The sequence below is a fragment of the Ranitomeya imitator genome, chromosome 4 (assembly GCF_032444005.1).
Source record: "Ranitomeya imitator isolate aRanImi1 chromosome 4, aRanImi1.pri, whole genome shotgun sequence".
Taxonomy (NCBI): Eukaryota; Metazoa; Chordata; class Amphibia; order Anura; family Dendrobatidae; genus Ranitomeya; species Ranitomeya imitator.
In genome coordinates, this window is record NC_091285.1 from 66,358,127 (window position 1) to 66,371,724 (window position 13,598).

General features: G+C 44.3%; 1 protein-coding gene across 1 annotated transcript in view; it reads left to right on the top strand.

Annotated features, from left to right (window-relative positions):
• Nucleotides 1-8,079, top strand: part of HMMR (hyaluronan mediated motility receptor) — a 65,075-nt gene extending 56,996 nt beyond the window's left edge. The window contains exon 21 of the mRNA XM_069763796.1: nt 7,899-8,079. Coding sequence (XP_069619897.1) covers nt 7,899-7,918 — 20 coding nt within the window. The 3' untranslated portion in view covers nt 7,919-8,079. The remainder of the gene's footprint in view (nt 1-7,898) is intronic.
• Nucleotides 8,080-13,598: the final 5,519 nt, after the last annotated feature.

Below are 13,598 nucleotides of genomic sequence, written 5' to 3' on the forward strand. Positions count from 1 at the left end.
GGAGGGCAGCAAAGAAGCCACTTCTCTCCAGAAAAAAACATCAGGGACCGACTGATATTCTGCAAAAGGTACAGGGAGTGGACTGCTGAGGACTGGGGCAAAGTCATTTTCTCTGATGAATCCCCTTTTCGATTGTTTGGGACATCTGGAAAACGGCTTATTCGGAGAAGAAGAGGTGAGCGCTACCACCAGTCTTGTCTCATGCCAACTGTAAAGCATCCTGAAACCATTCATGTGTGGGGTTGCTTCTCAGCCAAGGGAATCGGCTCACTCAGTCTTGCCTAAAAACACAGCCATGAATAAAGAATGGTACCAGAATGTCCTTCCAGAGCAACTTCTCCCAACCTTCCAAGAGCAGTTTGGCGCCCAACAATGCCTTTTCCAGCATGATGGAGCACCTTGCCATAAAGCAAAGGTGATAACTAAATGGATCATGGAACAAAACATAGAGATTTTGGGTCCATGGCCTGGAAACTCCCCAGATCTTAATCCCATTGAGAACTTGTGGTCAATCATCAAGAGACGGGTGGACAAACAAAAACCAACAAATTCTGGCAAAATGCAAGCATTGATTATGCAAGAATGGACTGCTATCAGTCAGGATTTGGTCCAGAAGTTGATTGAGAGCATGCCAGGGAGAATTGCAGAGGTCTTGAAGAAGAAGGGTCAACACTGCAAATATTGACTTGCTGCATTAACTCATTCTAACTGTCAATATAACCTATTGGTTCTCATAATATGATTGCAATTATATTTCTGTATGTGATATAAACATCAGACAAACACTAATAAAAACCAGAGGGCAGCAGATCATGTGAAAATATAATTTTGGTGTCATTCTCAAAAATTTTGGCCATGACTGTAGACACCCTCAAAAGGGCAAGCTGAAGGTTTTACAATGGCCCTCCGTCCCCTGATCTGAAAATCTGTGGCTAAACCTCAAATATCAGTGCATGCAAGACTACCCAAAAATCTCACAGAACTGGAAGAATTTTCCAAGGAAGAATGGATGAAAATCCCTCAAACAAGAAGTGAAGGACTCTTCATTTGTACTTTAGGCAAAAAAAGTCATTCACCATAACCTAAAAGATGTTGCCCATCAGTCAGCCATTAAAAGGTATCAACCAGTGAGGACTCTCAATTCTAAATATTTTTCTATCTACTGTCTAACACGGTACCAAGATATATATCTTTTTTTTTTTTTTTTTTTTTTTTTTTATCAGGCCTTTGTGTGTGTTTTAATATATAGAATATGGCTTTCTGGCAAAATTTTATAGAAAACTTAGCTTGCACCAGTGTCAATTTATCGTGAAAGTTGGGCATTTAACCCCTTACCGGCATCGGACGTACTATACCGTCCGATGCCGGCTCCCCTGCTTTGATGCAGGGCTCCGCGGTGAGCCCGCACCAAAGCCGGGACATGTCAGCTGTTTTGAACAGCTGACATGTGCCCGTAATAGGCGCGGGCAGAATCGCGATCTGCCCGCACCTATTAACTAGTTAAATGCCGCTGTCAAACGCAGACAGCGGCATTTAACTACCGCTTCCGGCCGGGCGGCCGGAAATGACGTCATCGCCGACCCCCGTCACATGATCGGGGGTCGGCGATGCTTGTGAATGGTAACCATAGAGGTCCTTGAGACCTCTATGGTTACTGATTGCCCGTCGCTGTGAGCGCCACCCTGTGGTCGGCGCTCACAGCACACGTGCAATTCTGCTACATAGCAGCGATCAGCAGATCGCTACTATGTAGCAGAGCCGATCGGGCTGTGCCTGCTTCTAGCCTCCCATGGAGGCTATTGAAGCATGGCAAAAGTAAAAAAAAAAAAAGTTAAAAAAAATGTGAAAAAAATAAAAAAATCATAAGTTTAAATCACCCCCCTTTCGCCCCAATCAAAATAAATCAATGAAAAAAATATCAAATCTACGCATATTTGGTATCGCCGCGCTCAGAATCGCCCGATCTATCAATTAAAAAAAAGTATTAACCTGATCGCTAAACAGCGTAGCGGGAAAAAAATTTGAAACGCCAGAATTACGTTTTTTTGGTCGCCGCGACATTGCATTAAAATGCAATAACGGGCGATCAAAAGAACGTATCTGCACCGAAATGCTATCATTAAAAACGTCATCTCGGCACACAAAAAATAAGCCCTCAACCGACCCCAGATGATGAAAAATGGAGACGCTACGAGTATCGGAAAATGGCGCAAATTTTTTTTTTTTTTTTAAGCAAAGTTTGGAATTTTTTTTCACCACTTAGATAAAAAATAACCTAGTCATGTTTGGTGTCTATGAACTCGTAATGACCTGGAGAATCATAATGGCAGGTCAGTTTTAGCATTTAGTGAACCTAGCAAAAAAGCCAAACAAAAAACAAGTGTGGGATTGCACTTTTTTTGCAATTTCACCGCACTTGGAATTTTTTTCCCGTTTTCTAGTACACGACATGCTAAAACCAATGATGTCGTTCAAAAGTACAACGCGTCGTGCAAAAAATAAGCCCTCACATGGCCAAATTGATGGAAAAATAAAAAAGTTATGGCTCTGGGAAGGAGAGGAGCGAAAAACTAACACGGAAAAACGAAAAATCCCCCGGTCATGAAGGGGTTAAGTAGGAGCATGCAATGGTGATTTCTTCATCTCCATTTATTGACACGAAAGCCAAGAACACTCACCCTAAAAATGTAAATGTCTCAATAACTTATCATTTGTCCCTGAGCATCAATTACATCTGGACAGACTTCTCATGCTGTTTGGAAGTCGAGTTGTTGTCTGCTGAGGCATGGTATTCCTCTCTAATTGAAAGATGGCCCTCAGGTCATTGAGGTACAGAGTTGTGAGCCTCTACACAGCGATTCAGCTGATCCCATAGATTTTCTATAGGAGTCGGTGCAGGCCACTACATTTTAGGTACCCCAGTCTCTAGCAGCTGTTCCCTAATGATGTGACCTTGGTGATCTTAGAGCATTGTTGTCAACGAAGATGACATTGGGCCTGTGTTCATGCAAAGGCACAATGACTGTGAATGATATAGTAACAAGCCCCTACTATTTTAGTCGCTAGAGAACCGCCCCACACTTTGGAGTAATGATGTTACACACATGCCAACTGTAACACCTCCAAAGGTTCATCTGGTTACAACAGTGGCTGATGCATAGTGCTCTCCAACATTGTTGGCAGTCATCATTTCTGTTCAGCGTGAATTGACTTTAATCAGTGAACAGCACTATGGCCCGCTGGTTCCTCATCTTTTCGTGTTTTTTTGAAGTGCTACTTTAAGTGAGAAAAATTTCAGAATTTTTGCATTAACTAGTTAGTATTTTTATAGATAACTTTCAACTATTGAAAAAAACTTTAGTATTCTTTTCACAGCCCAGTGTTGTACAATTCTGTGAAATACCTGTGGGTTTAAAATGCTCCCTATACCCCTAGAGGAATCATTGTGGAGGTATTTCCAAAATGGGGTCACTTGTTGGGGGTTTCGGAACCTTGGCGCCTTTCCAAATGCGACATAGTATCCATTCTTATTCCAGACCATTTTGCCCTCCAAAAATCAAATGGCGCTTCTTCTTTCAAGCTGTCATGTGACCAAACAATAGTGTCTTGACACACATGGGGGACCCTTTACACAACTTTCTCCTTTTACCCTTATGAAAATGAAAAATTTGGGTCTAAAGCAACACTTTTATGAGAGAAATTGGGGGGGATTTCCGCTGTTCAGGCACATCAGGAGCTCTGTAAATGCGATATTGCATAAGCTATCGATTTCAGCCAATTCTGCACTCCAAATGTTAAACCATGCTCCTTCCCTTCAAAGCCCTGCCATGCACCCAAACAGTAGTTTTCCACCACAAATGGGTTATTGGTGTACGTGAGAAAGTGGGACGTTGTCTGTTGTCCTATTTCCTTTGTGAAAATTAAGAAATTGGGGGCAAAGTAATATTTTTATTTTTTTTTTTTGGGGGGGGGGGGGAATATAATTTATTTTTCATGTCTTTCCACATTGTTTTAACCCTTTAGATGCATAAGAGGAATTTAATTTTATTAAATCAGATTTTGAGCACATTGAGGTGTGCAGTTTTTAAAATGGTGTCACTTTTGGGTATTTTCTGCCTTTTTTTTTTTTTCATATATAGCACCTGTCACGTCACATGTCCTGTAGATAGATCGATCTATATAGTACAGACCAAAAGTTTGGACACATCTTCTCATTTAGATATTTTTTTTTCTGTATTTTCATGACTATGAAAATTGTACATTCACACTGAAGGCATCAAAACTATGAATTAACATGTGGAATTATATACTTAACAAACTGTAAAGCAACTGAAAATATGTCTTATATTCTAGGTTCTTCAAAGTAGCCACCTTTTGCTTTGATGACTGCTTTGCACACTCTTGGCATTCTCTTGATGAGCTTCAAGAGGTAGTCACCGGAAATGGTTTTCACTTCACAGGTGTGCCCTGTCAGGTTTAATAAGTGGGATTTCTTGCCTTGTAAATGGGTTTGGGACCATCAGTTGTGTTGAGCAGAAGTCTGGTGGATACACAGCTGATAGTCCTACTCAATAGACTGTTAGAATTTGTTTTATAGCAAGAAAAAAAGCAGCTAAGTAAAGAAAAACGAGTGGCCATCATTACTTTAAGAAATTAAGGTCAGTCAGTCTGAAAAATTGGGAAAACTTTGAAAGTGTCCTCAAGTGCAGTTGCAAAAACCATCAAGCGCTACAAAGAAACTGGCTCACATGAGGACCGCCCCAGGAAAGGAAGACCAAGAGTCACCTCTGCTTCTGAGGATAAGTTTCTGAGACCAGGTAAATGCCACACAGTTCTATTAGCAGAAACATCTCTACAACTGTTAAGAGGAGACTTTGTGCAGAAGGCCTTCATGGTAAAATAGCTGCTAGGAAACCACTGCTAAGGACAGGCAACAAGCAGAAGACTTGTTTGGGCCAAAGAACAAAAGGAATGGACATTAGACCAGTGGAAATCTGTGCTTTGGTCTGATGAGTCAAAGTTTGAGATCTTTGGTTCCAACCACCGTGTCTTTGTGCGATGCAGAAAAGGTGAATGGATGGATTCTACATGCCTGGTTCCCACCGTGAAGCATGGAGGAGGTGGTGTGGGAGTGTTTTGCTGGTGACACTGTTGGGGATTTATTCGACATTGAAGGCATACTGAACCAGCATGGCTACCACAGCATCTTGCAGCGGCATGCTATTCCATCCGGTTTGCATTTAGTTGGACCATCATTAATTTTTCAACAGGACAATGACCCCAAACACACCTTCAGGCTGTGTAAGGGCTATTTGACCAAGAAGGAGAGTGATGGGGTGCTACGCCAAATGACCTGGCCTCCAGTCACCAGACCTGAACCCAATCAAGATGGTATGGGGTGAGCTGGACCGCAGAGCGAAGGCAAAAGGGCCAACAAGTGCTAAGCATCTCTGGGAACTCCTTCAAGATTGTTGGAAGACCATTCCCGGTGACTACCTCTTGAAGCTCATCAAGAGAATGCCAAGAGTGTGCAAAGCAGTCATCAAAGCAAAAGGTGGCTACTTTGAAGAACCTAAAATATAAGACATACTTTCAGTTGCTTCACAGTTTTTTGTTAAGTATATAATTCCACATGTTAATTCATAGTTTTGATGCCTTCAGTGTGAATGTACAATTTTCATAGTCATGAAAACAGAAAAAAAAATAATCTTTAAATGAGAAGGTGTCCAAACTTTTGATGTATGTTTCTATTCTATGCGGTTAGTGCTGGAGTAAGAATTGAGGGATTTCCACTGTTGGGCACATCAGGGGCTCTCCAAACGGACATCGTGACCACAATCGATTCCAGGCAATTTTGTGTTCAAAAAGTCAAACAGTGCTCCCTTCCTTCTGAGCCCTGACATGCGCCCAAACACTGGATTTCCCCACATATGGGGTATTGATGTACTCAGGAGAAAATGGACCATAAAATTCATTGTGAAATTTCTCCTAATACCCTTGTGAAACTAAAGTTTGGGTCTAAAGTAAATTTTGTATGAAAAAAGTAAAATGGTAGTTTTTTACTTCCACATTCCTTTAGTTCTCGTGAAGCACCTGAAGGGTTAATAAACTTCTTGAATGTGGTTTTGCGCGTCCTGAGGGATGCAGGGTTTAGAATGGTGTCACTTTCTGGTAGTTTCTGTCATGTAGGCCCCTCGGTCACTTCAAATGTGATGTGGTCCCTTTAAAAAAAAAAAAAAAAAAAATGTAAATTTTGTTGAGAAAAAATTTAGAAATCACTGGTCAACTTTTAACCCTTAACTTTATAACAAAAAATAAATTGTTTCCTAAATTGTACTGATATAAAGTTGACCTGTGGGAAATGTTTAACCATTTAGTGTAACATAACCCTCTGATTTTAGAGTACAAAAATTGAAACTTTGAAAAATAAAACGCAAGTCTTATCAAAGATTTTACCACTATCGTGAAGTATAATGTCCCGAAAAAAACAACCTCCGATTCGGTGGGATACGTTGAAGAGTTCCAGAGCTATTACCTCAAAGTGTAATTGTAAAAATTGGCTCGGTCACTAAGTGGTTAAGGGCACAAAAATTCAGTTTTAAAGATTTGCGTTTATTTCTGAAAAAATCAAAAATATTCACAATCGTATCAACCAAATTTGACTGTAGCCTAGTCATGAAACTGTCTCCGAATTACTGGGATATATTGAAGCGTTCCAGTGTTATTACCTCATAAATTGACGACATGTCAGCTTTTATTAATGAGGCTTGGTTTATTAAACTTGTGGCGTAGTGTGATCTATTTGAAGTGATTGTCACGGGGGTATGTATGTCTCACAGGAAGAACTACAAGCAAGGCCAGTGTCACACTTGTAACTGCAATGCGAGAATCTCGCACTAGTCTCTCTCCTCAGTACCCGGCACTTGGGCCCGGAGTGTGCGCCTACATGTATTTCTTTACAGCTGAACACTCCTGTCCCCAGTGCCGGCGGCAGTGCCGGGTATTGAGGTGAGACGCGTGAGTTTCTCTCATTGCAGTTGCAAGTGTGACCCCGGCCTAAGGTAATGTCTTCCGAAAAGATGTTACTGCTCGGAGTGTAGAGCTGCCGCGGTAACTGCGCCCCAACCCTGACTGACTCTCCCTGCATTGGAGCTGGCTGTCAGTCACACTTGTTTTATATTACTGTAATCAGACTGATAAATAATCTTGCCACGTACTTTTGACCACACACAATATATGACAAAAACCATTTCCAATAAAACAATGGGAACGGGTTATGATTGCACGGTTTCCTTACAAGATTTTTGTGTCCTTAATGCTTGTCAGAAGATTGACTGAAGGGCCTGCAGGACTCTGAAACCATATGGGAGCGTCATGGCGCTATATACATGGCCATGCATGACACTTGGCCAACGTGCTAATGCAGCTGCTGTTTTATCTCAGAGGTGAGGTATCCTCTTCTTTCCAAGAGCCATTTGGATATTTATTCCATCCTTCGAGGGCCATACAAATTGCACGCTATCTCCACCCACAATTACGTCCTGAGGCTGGCACAGGTGTCAGAACATAATCTTTCATTGCTTGTGCCTCACCGTTCAGTAGTGAACACTGCGTGCATGTGCTCACCGAGCAAGAAGAAACTAAGGCTGGGATGGCGGCCATCAAAATACAGCTGCTAGCCCAAGCACTGTGGTCCCCAGGAATCTGCCTGAGAGCTGGCTAAAAGGTCCTAAACGGCCCACGGGCCTGAGGTTCCCACCTTAAGTCATCTAAGAAAGATTTGGTCCCTTAGATTTGGTCGGTGTTAAGCATTGGAATCAAAGTCTTTCGGTGATGTACATTGTGTTTTTACTGGTCCAACTGGATTCAGGTTAACATTATTCTCTGCTTCTTTACAGGAAACAGAAAAAAGTGCTGAGGAGCCATTTCTACATGTACAATATGTATTTTTATCTTTTTAAATGTGGTACTGTATATTGTCACATAAAATGCAATAATGACTAATAAATCGTGAAATGAGCATAGAATACCTATACAATAATCCTTTTTTTTTTCTTTTAATAAAATTTTATTTCTGTATTCCTGATGTCTGATTGTCCTGGATGTGCGTCTAACACTTGTGTATATGAAGGCTCTCCTGATCCCCCCTCTAAACTTTCCACCAGTGGTCCAAGTCCATATTACTGTTTTCTGTACAGCAATAACCTCTTCATAGATGCTTGTCCACAATTGAACAAAATGGCCTTTTTAAAGGGAATGGCCTAAGCGATAAATGGATATAGAAAACTGGTTAAAGGGGTTACCTGAAGCCAGCCCCTTCTATATCTGTGCAGTCTGTGATGAATAAAAGGGCTTCACTAAAGAAGTGAGCCAGGCAGCCAGCCCCCTTCATTCTATTAATGATGGAAAGTAAGGGGGAGGAAGCTCTCTGGTATCAGAACCTGTCAAAAGTGGAGCTTCTCCAGTGTAAGACCCAATGTTCCAAGGAATGAAAGACTACAAATCAGCCATCAATGTGGTCTGTGAAAACTCCACAAACTTTCAAAAACCGTACACACTGGGCTATCTAACAGCGGGAACACTTCTGTGTGCTCGGACTCTAATTTAAAACAGCTGCTGTACTGCACCATTGACCAGATTTTAGATTTTGCTCAATTAACACCGTGTAGATGGCAGTGCAACCTTTTTTATATCTAGTAACTTGTATGTGACCAGAAAGCTTGTGGGCAATGCATTGGTTCAGTCATTAGTCTTACAGCGCTGTGGTCCTTGGTTCATATCCCACCAGGACCAACATCTGCAGAGTTTGTTCTCCCCATGTCAGGATAATTAGCTTTAGCATAATGGCCATAGGTGGTTATGCCAGCAATTATGAAATCAAGACTTCCATCATGTGCTCGAGTTGATCAGCGCAAAGACTGTTCACGTCATACACAGATGCGCCATTGGCATGGCCAAACTGTTCAGTGCACCTTCCCACATACTTCATCTACACCAGAGGAATAGCTAGGGGTTCTGGTCAGTTGGCAAAACATCGGAGTGAGACCCTAACTGGTAACCCTGATTGCAACTATGGTGGTACAACCTAATTGTCATCTGCTGAGGTTCGCCACAATAGTCTTAATGCCCCTATAACAATGCTGCTCCAAGGGGTTATCCACTGCTAGGACAACTCCCTTGTTAAATTAAATGTTCGCCACGATAAAATAAAGCTTACACTCCTCCCGTGCCAACTCTGCTCCAGCGGTGTCTGCACTTGCAATCCCAGGACTGTGATGCGGTGGAATGACATGTGATGCCGATTGCCCAATCAGCGTTGGAGTCACGGTCTCTGCCTTCAGACAGACGAACAGTGATGAGTGAATATAGTCGTTGCTCGGGTGGTCTCCGAGTATTTGTGACTGCTCGGAGACTTTGTTTTCCCTTCCCCCATGACGGCACACCTGAGAGAGGGGATCCGCCCAGCCAGGACAGGAAACCCTACTGAAAATAAAAGGGCGGTACCTCTCCCTCGCTTCAGTTGGGTTTCCTGTCCTGACAGGGACCCTCTTACTGAACACGGCGGTTCACTTACCCAGGTCCCGTCCCGGCGTGGAAGAATCAGGCAGCGCCTGTGCGTCGGGTTCGGGAGTCTGGAAGCGCCGTCCGCAGGTCCCCCGGGTCTGCGTCCGAGCGGGCGTTGAGCAGCATGGTCAGAGGGCTGTGTTCCCTTCCATGGCTGCCACGCCGCCCTCCCCTCTCTGCCGGCGTCCAGGTGCGGTGGCCGCTTCCGGGTCGCTCGCCTGACGTCACGCGCAAGGCACGCTGGGAATGGGCATGCCCGCGTGACGTCGGGGGCGGGTGCCGGATCCAAGATAGCGGCGCCCATGATGAGAACGCCGGCCGGTGAGAGGGAACTCCGGCGGCACGGCAGAGAGTGGGAGGGGGTTAATTTGGGCACCGAAGGAGGCGGGGAGTGCAGTGGTCCCCCCATAAAAGGGGGTTAGACCACAGAAGACGCGCTCATGTCCATAAACTTCACTATGGAAGTAGGACAACAGGAGCAGCAGCAGCAGCAGCTGCCTTCACAGCAGCAGCAGCAAATGGAGCTCTCACCAGATGCCTTGCCGAGCCACCAGCATACCAAGAGCAGCCGCTCAAGTGGTAGGAACAGCAGTCGCTCTGTCCGGCAGGATTCGTCGGCGTCCAGGAGGGACGCTTCACGTGCATCTGTCCAGCCTCCAAAATCAGTACCCTTGATTGTCGGTGGTGGTGAGTGATCTACGTGAATGTAACCCTTATGGTAACAGGGTCCATTTTTGTCTGTTTTGATCACTAGGGGTCCAGGAAAGCGGTTGGTAAAACAAAGAACCGAGAGTGTGCCCTTTGTAGAAACCCGCTTGCAGTTCAGTGGCAGAAGGATCTCTGTGCTGACTGCATTACGAAAACCATACAAGAAGAGACCCCTAATTTTGCCACTAGCCTAAAAGCCATAATACAGGCTGAAATAAGACTCCTTAAAATTGGCCCTTAGCGAACCAAGAAGGAGAAGCCGTAAGGCGTCCACAGACTCAGATGCCTCTCAGAAACAGGGGAGTCATAAAACATCCCGGTCTCCCTCTACCTCCTCGGCCTCTGTCCAGTCTTCAGATTCCTTCTCGGACAGTGATTCAGGAGGTCGTCCATGTTTCCCAACTGAGGACGTAGATAAACTGGTCAAAGCAGTTAGATCTGCAATGGGGCTTAAAGAGGTGAAGACACCTAGGTCACTAGAAGATGTCATGTTTGGTGGCCTAGAAGAGAAAAGGAAACGCATGTTTCCAGTTAATGCAAAAATAAAAGCATTAATTGACAAAGAGTGGAAAAAGCCCGAAAAAATGGGTTCCTTGCCCTCTTCATCCAAAAGGAGATATCCTTTTGAGGATAAAGACTCTGAGTCCTGGGAGAAAATCCCTAAGATTGACGGGGCAGTAGCCAAATGTTTAAAAAAAATCATCCCTTCCGTTAGAGGACTCTGGTGTTCTCAAAGACCCGCTTGATAAAAAAGCAGATAGTTTCCTGAGACACATCTGGGAAGCCTCAGCGGGGGGCCTTAAGCCGGCGATTGCGGGAACATGTACGGCCCGTGCCCTAATGGTCTGGCTACATCAGGTAGAAGATCAACTGAAAAACAAAGTACCCAGAACTGACATCCTTGCAAATATTTCTTTGCTACAAGGAGCAGCAGCTTTTTTGGCAGACTCTTCTGCGGATTCCGCAAGACTAACAGCTAGAGCCGCGGGTTTGTCCAACGCGGCAAGAAGAGCCCTCTGGCTCAAAGGTTGCCCGGGGGATTTGCCATCTAAACACAAACTGTGTTCTATCCCATGTGACGGCCAACTTCTCTTCGGTAAAAAACTTGAAGACATCCTGGAACATGCAGGAGATAAGAAGAAAGGTTTTCCCAACATCCCTAAAGATCCTAAAAAACCTTTTTTTCGGAGGAGAAGATATAATAGAGGTCGCCCCCCAGGGGAGAGGAAAAATTGGGACTTTAGAGATAAAAGAGGATCGGGCTATATGTTTAAAGGGCCCTCCACATCGGCAAAAAAATCCCCCCAATGACATTACGCCAGAAGTGGGAGGAAGACTCTCCCTCTTCTTTCCGGCCTGGGTAAATATCTCCCCCAGTATCTGGATCACGAACATCATCAGAGACGGCCTAAAAATAAAATTCGTCTGTCCTCCCAGACGAAACTTCATAATAACTCCCCGACGGAAGTCTCAGCAGGAACAATCTGCCCTAGAAACCGAGATCTTGGGACTTGTCCACAAAAAGGTTCTTCAGGAGGTCCCGGTTCAGGAAGAAGGAGAGGGGTTTTACTCCCCCCTCTTCTTGATCCAAAAACCGGATGGTTCTTGGAGAACTATTATAAATCTAAGAAAGCTCAACCAATCCATAGAGAACTACACTTTCAAGATGGAGTCTATAAACACGACCATAAAACTTCTCTTCCAGCACTGCTTCATGGCAGTAATAGACTTAAAGGATGCTTACTACCATATACCAATACATCAGGAATATCGGAAATACTTGAGGGTAGCTCTCTATATTCAAAATCAGGTAAAGCATTTTCAATATACAGCTCTTCCATTCGGCCTGTCTACAGCCCCCAGAGTTTTCACCAAAGTGATGGTGGAAGTGATGTCTTACCTCCGGTCCCGGGATGTAGTAATTGTCCCATATCTGGACGATTTCCTGGTAATAGGAAGGTCAGAGTCCCACTGCACTCATCAAATATCAGTGGTAACATCAACTCTAATGGAGCTGGGTTGGATAATAAACATCCCCAAATCCAGACTACTGCCAGTAAAAATACAGTCCTTCCTGGGGTTAATACTGGACTCCGAGCGTCAGCTCTGCCTCCTTCCACAAAACAAAGTGGACAAGATAATAAACCTGACCAGTACAGCAATACGTCAACCCGCAATATGACTCTCAGAAAGGCGATGTCCCTTCTAGGCTCATTAACATCGTGTATACCGGCAGTAGAATGGGCACAATTCCACCTAAGACAACTACAGTGGGAAGTTCTCTCAGCTCAAAGACTGTTAAGAGGGCATTTAGAAGGAAATCTATGTCTCTCCCTGAGCGTAAGGGATTCCCTAGCTTGGTGGACTGTAGAACACCACCTGACAAAGGGGGTCCGGTGGAAAAATCCGGTCATAGACATCATCACGACCGACGCAAGCGGTACAGGTTGGGGAGCTCATCTGAGATCTCACTCTGTACAAGGTACCTAGTCCATAAGAGAAAAAAACTATGGATCAAACGAAAAAGAGCTATGGGCAGTGGAGAAAGCCCTAAGACATTTTCTCCCTTTACTCCAGGGTCGCCATACTCGAATCCTAACAGACAATCGAGCAGTGGTGGCGTATGTCAATCATCAGGGAGGAACGAGGTCCAAAGGCCTCATGAATGCGTCAAAACTCCTCTTCCAACTGGCGGAACAACACCTGTTATCTCTGTCGGCACTACACATCAGGGGCATAGAAAACACTCAAGCAGACTTCCTGAGTCGCAGAGGCTTAAGACAGGGGGAATGGTCCTTAAACCCCCAGATATTTCAGCAAATAGTCCAAGCCTGGGGCTCACCAGAAATAGACTTGTTTGCCAATTCTCACAACAAAAGAGTCAGAAAATTCTGCTCCTTGAATCCAAGAGAACATCCCTTCGCAGTAGATGCCCTACTAATACCTTGGAAGTTTTCTCTGGCCTACGCATTCCCCCCGATAGTGATGATCCCAGCTGTGATCCGGAAGATCAGAGAGGATCAGGCGAGGATTATCCTCATAGCTCCATTTTGGCCAAGGAGACCATGGTTCTCCCTTCTAAGACAGATGTCGTTAACAGATCCATGGATTTTGCCAGAAATTCCGGACCTACTAACCCAGGGCCCAGTAACCCACTCTCAGGTGAAGGGCTTCCATCTGGCAGCCTGGAATTTGAGAGGGCGTTACTAAGTCGCCATGGATTCTCACCAGGTTTAATCTCCACCCTGTTGAAAAGCAGAAAACCCATAACTTCTAGAATCTATGGTAGGACATGGAAAAAATTTCTTGACTTCCTGGGTGAACCA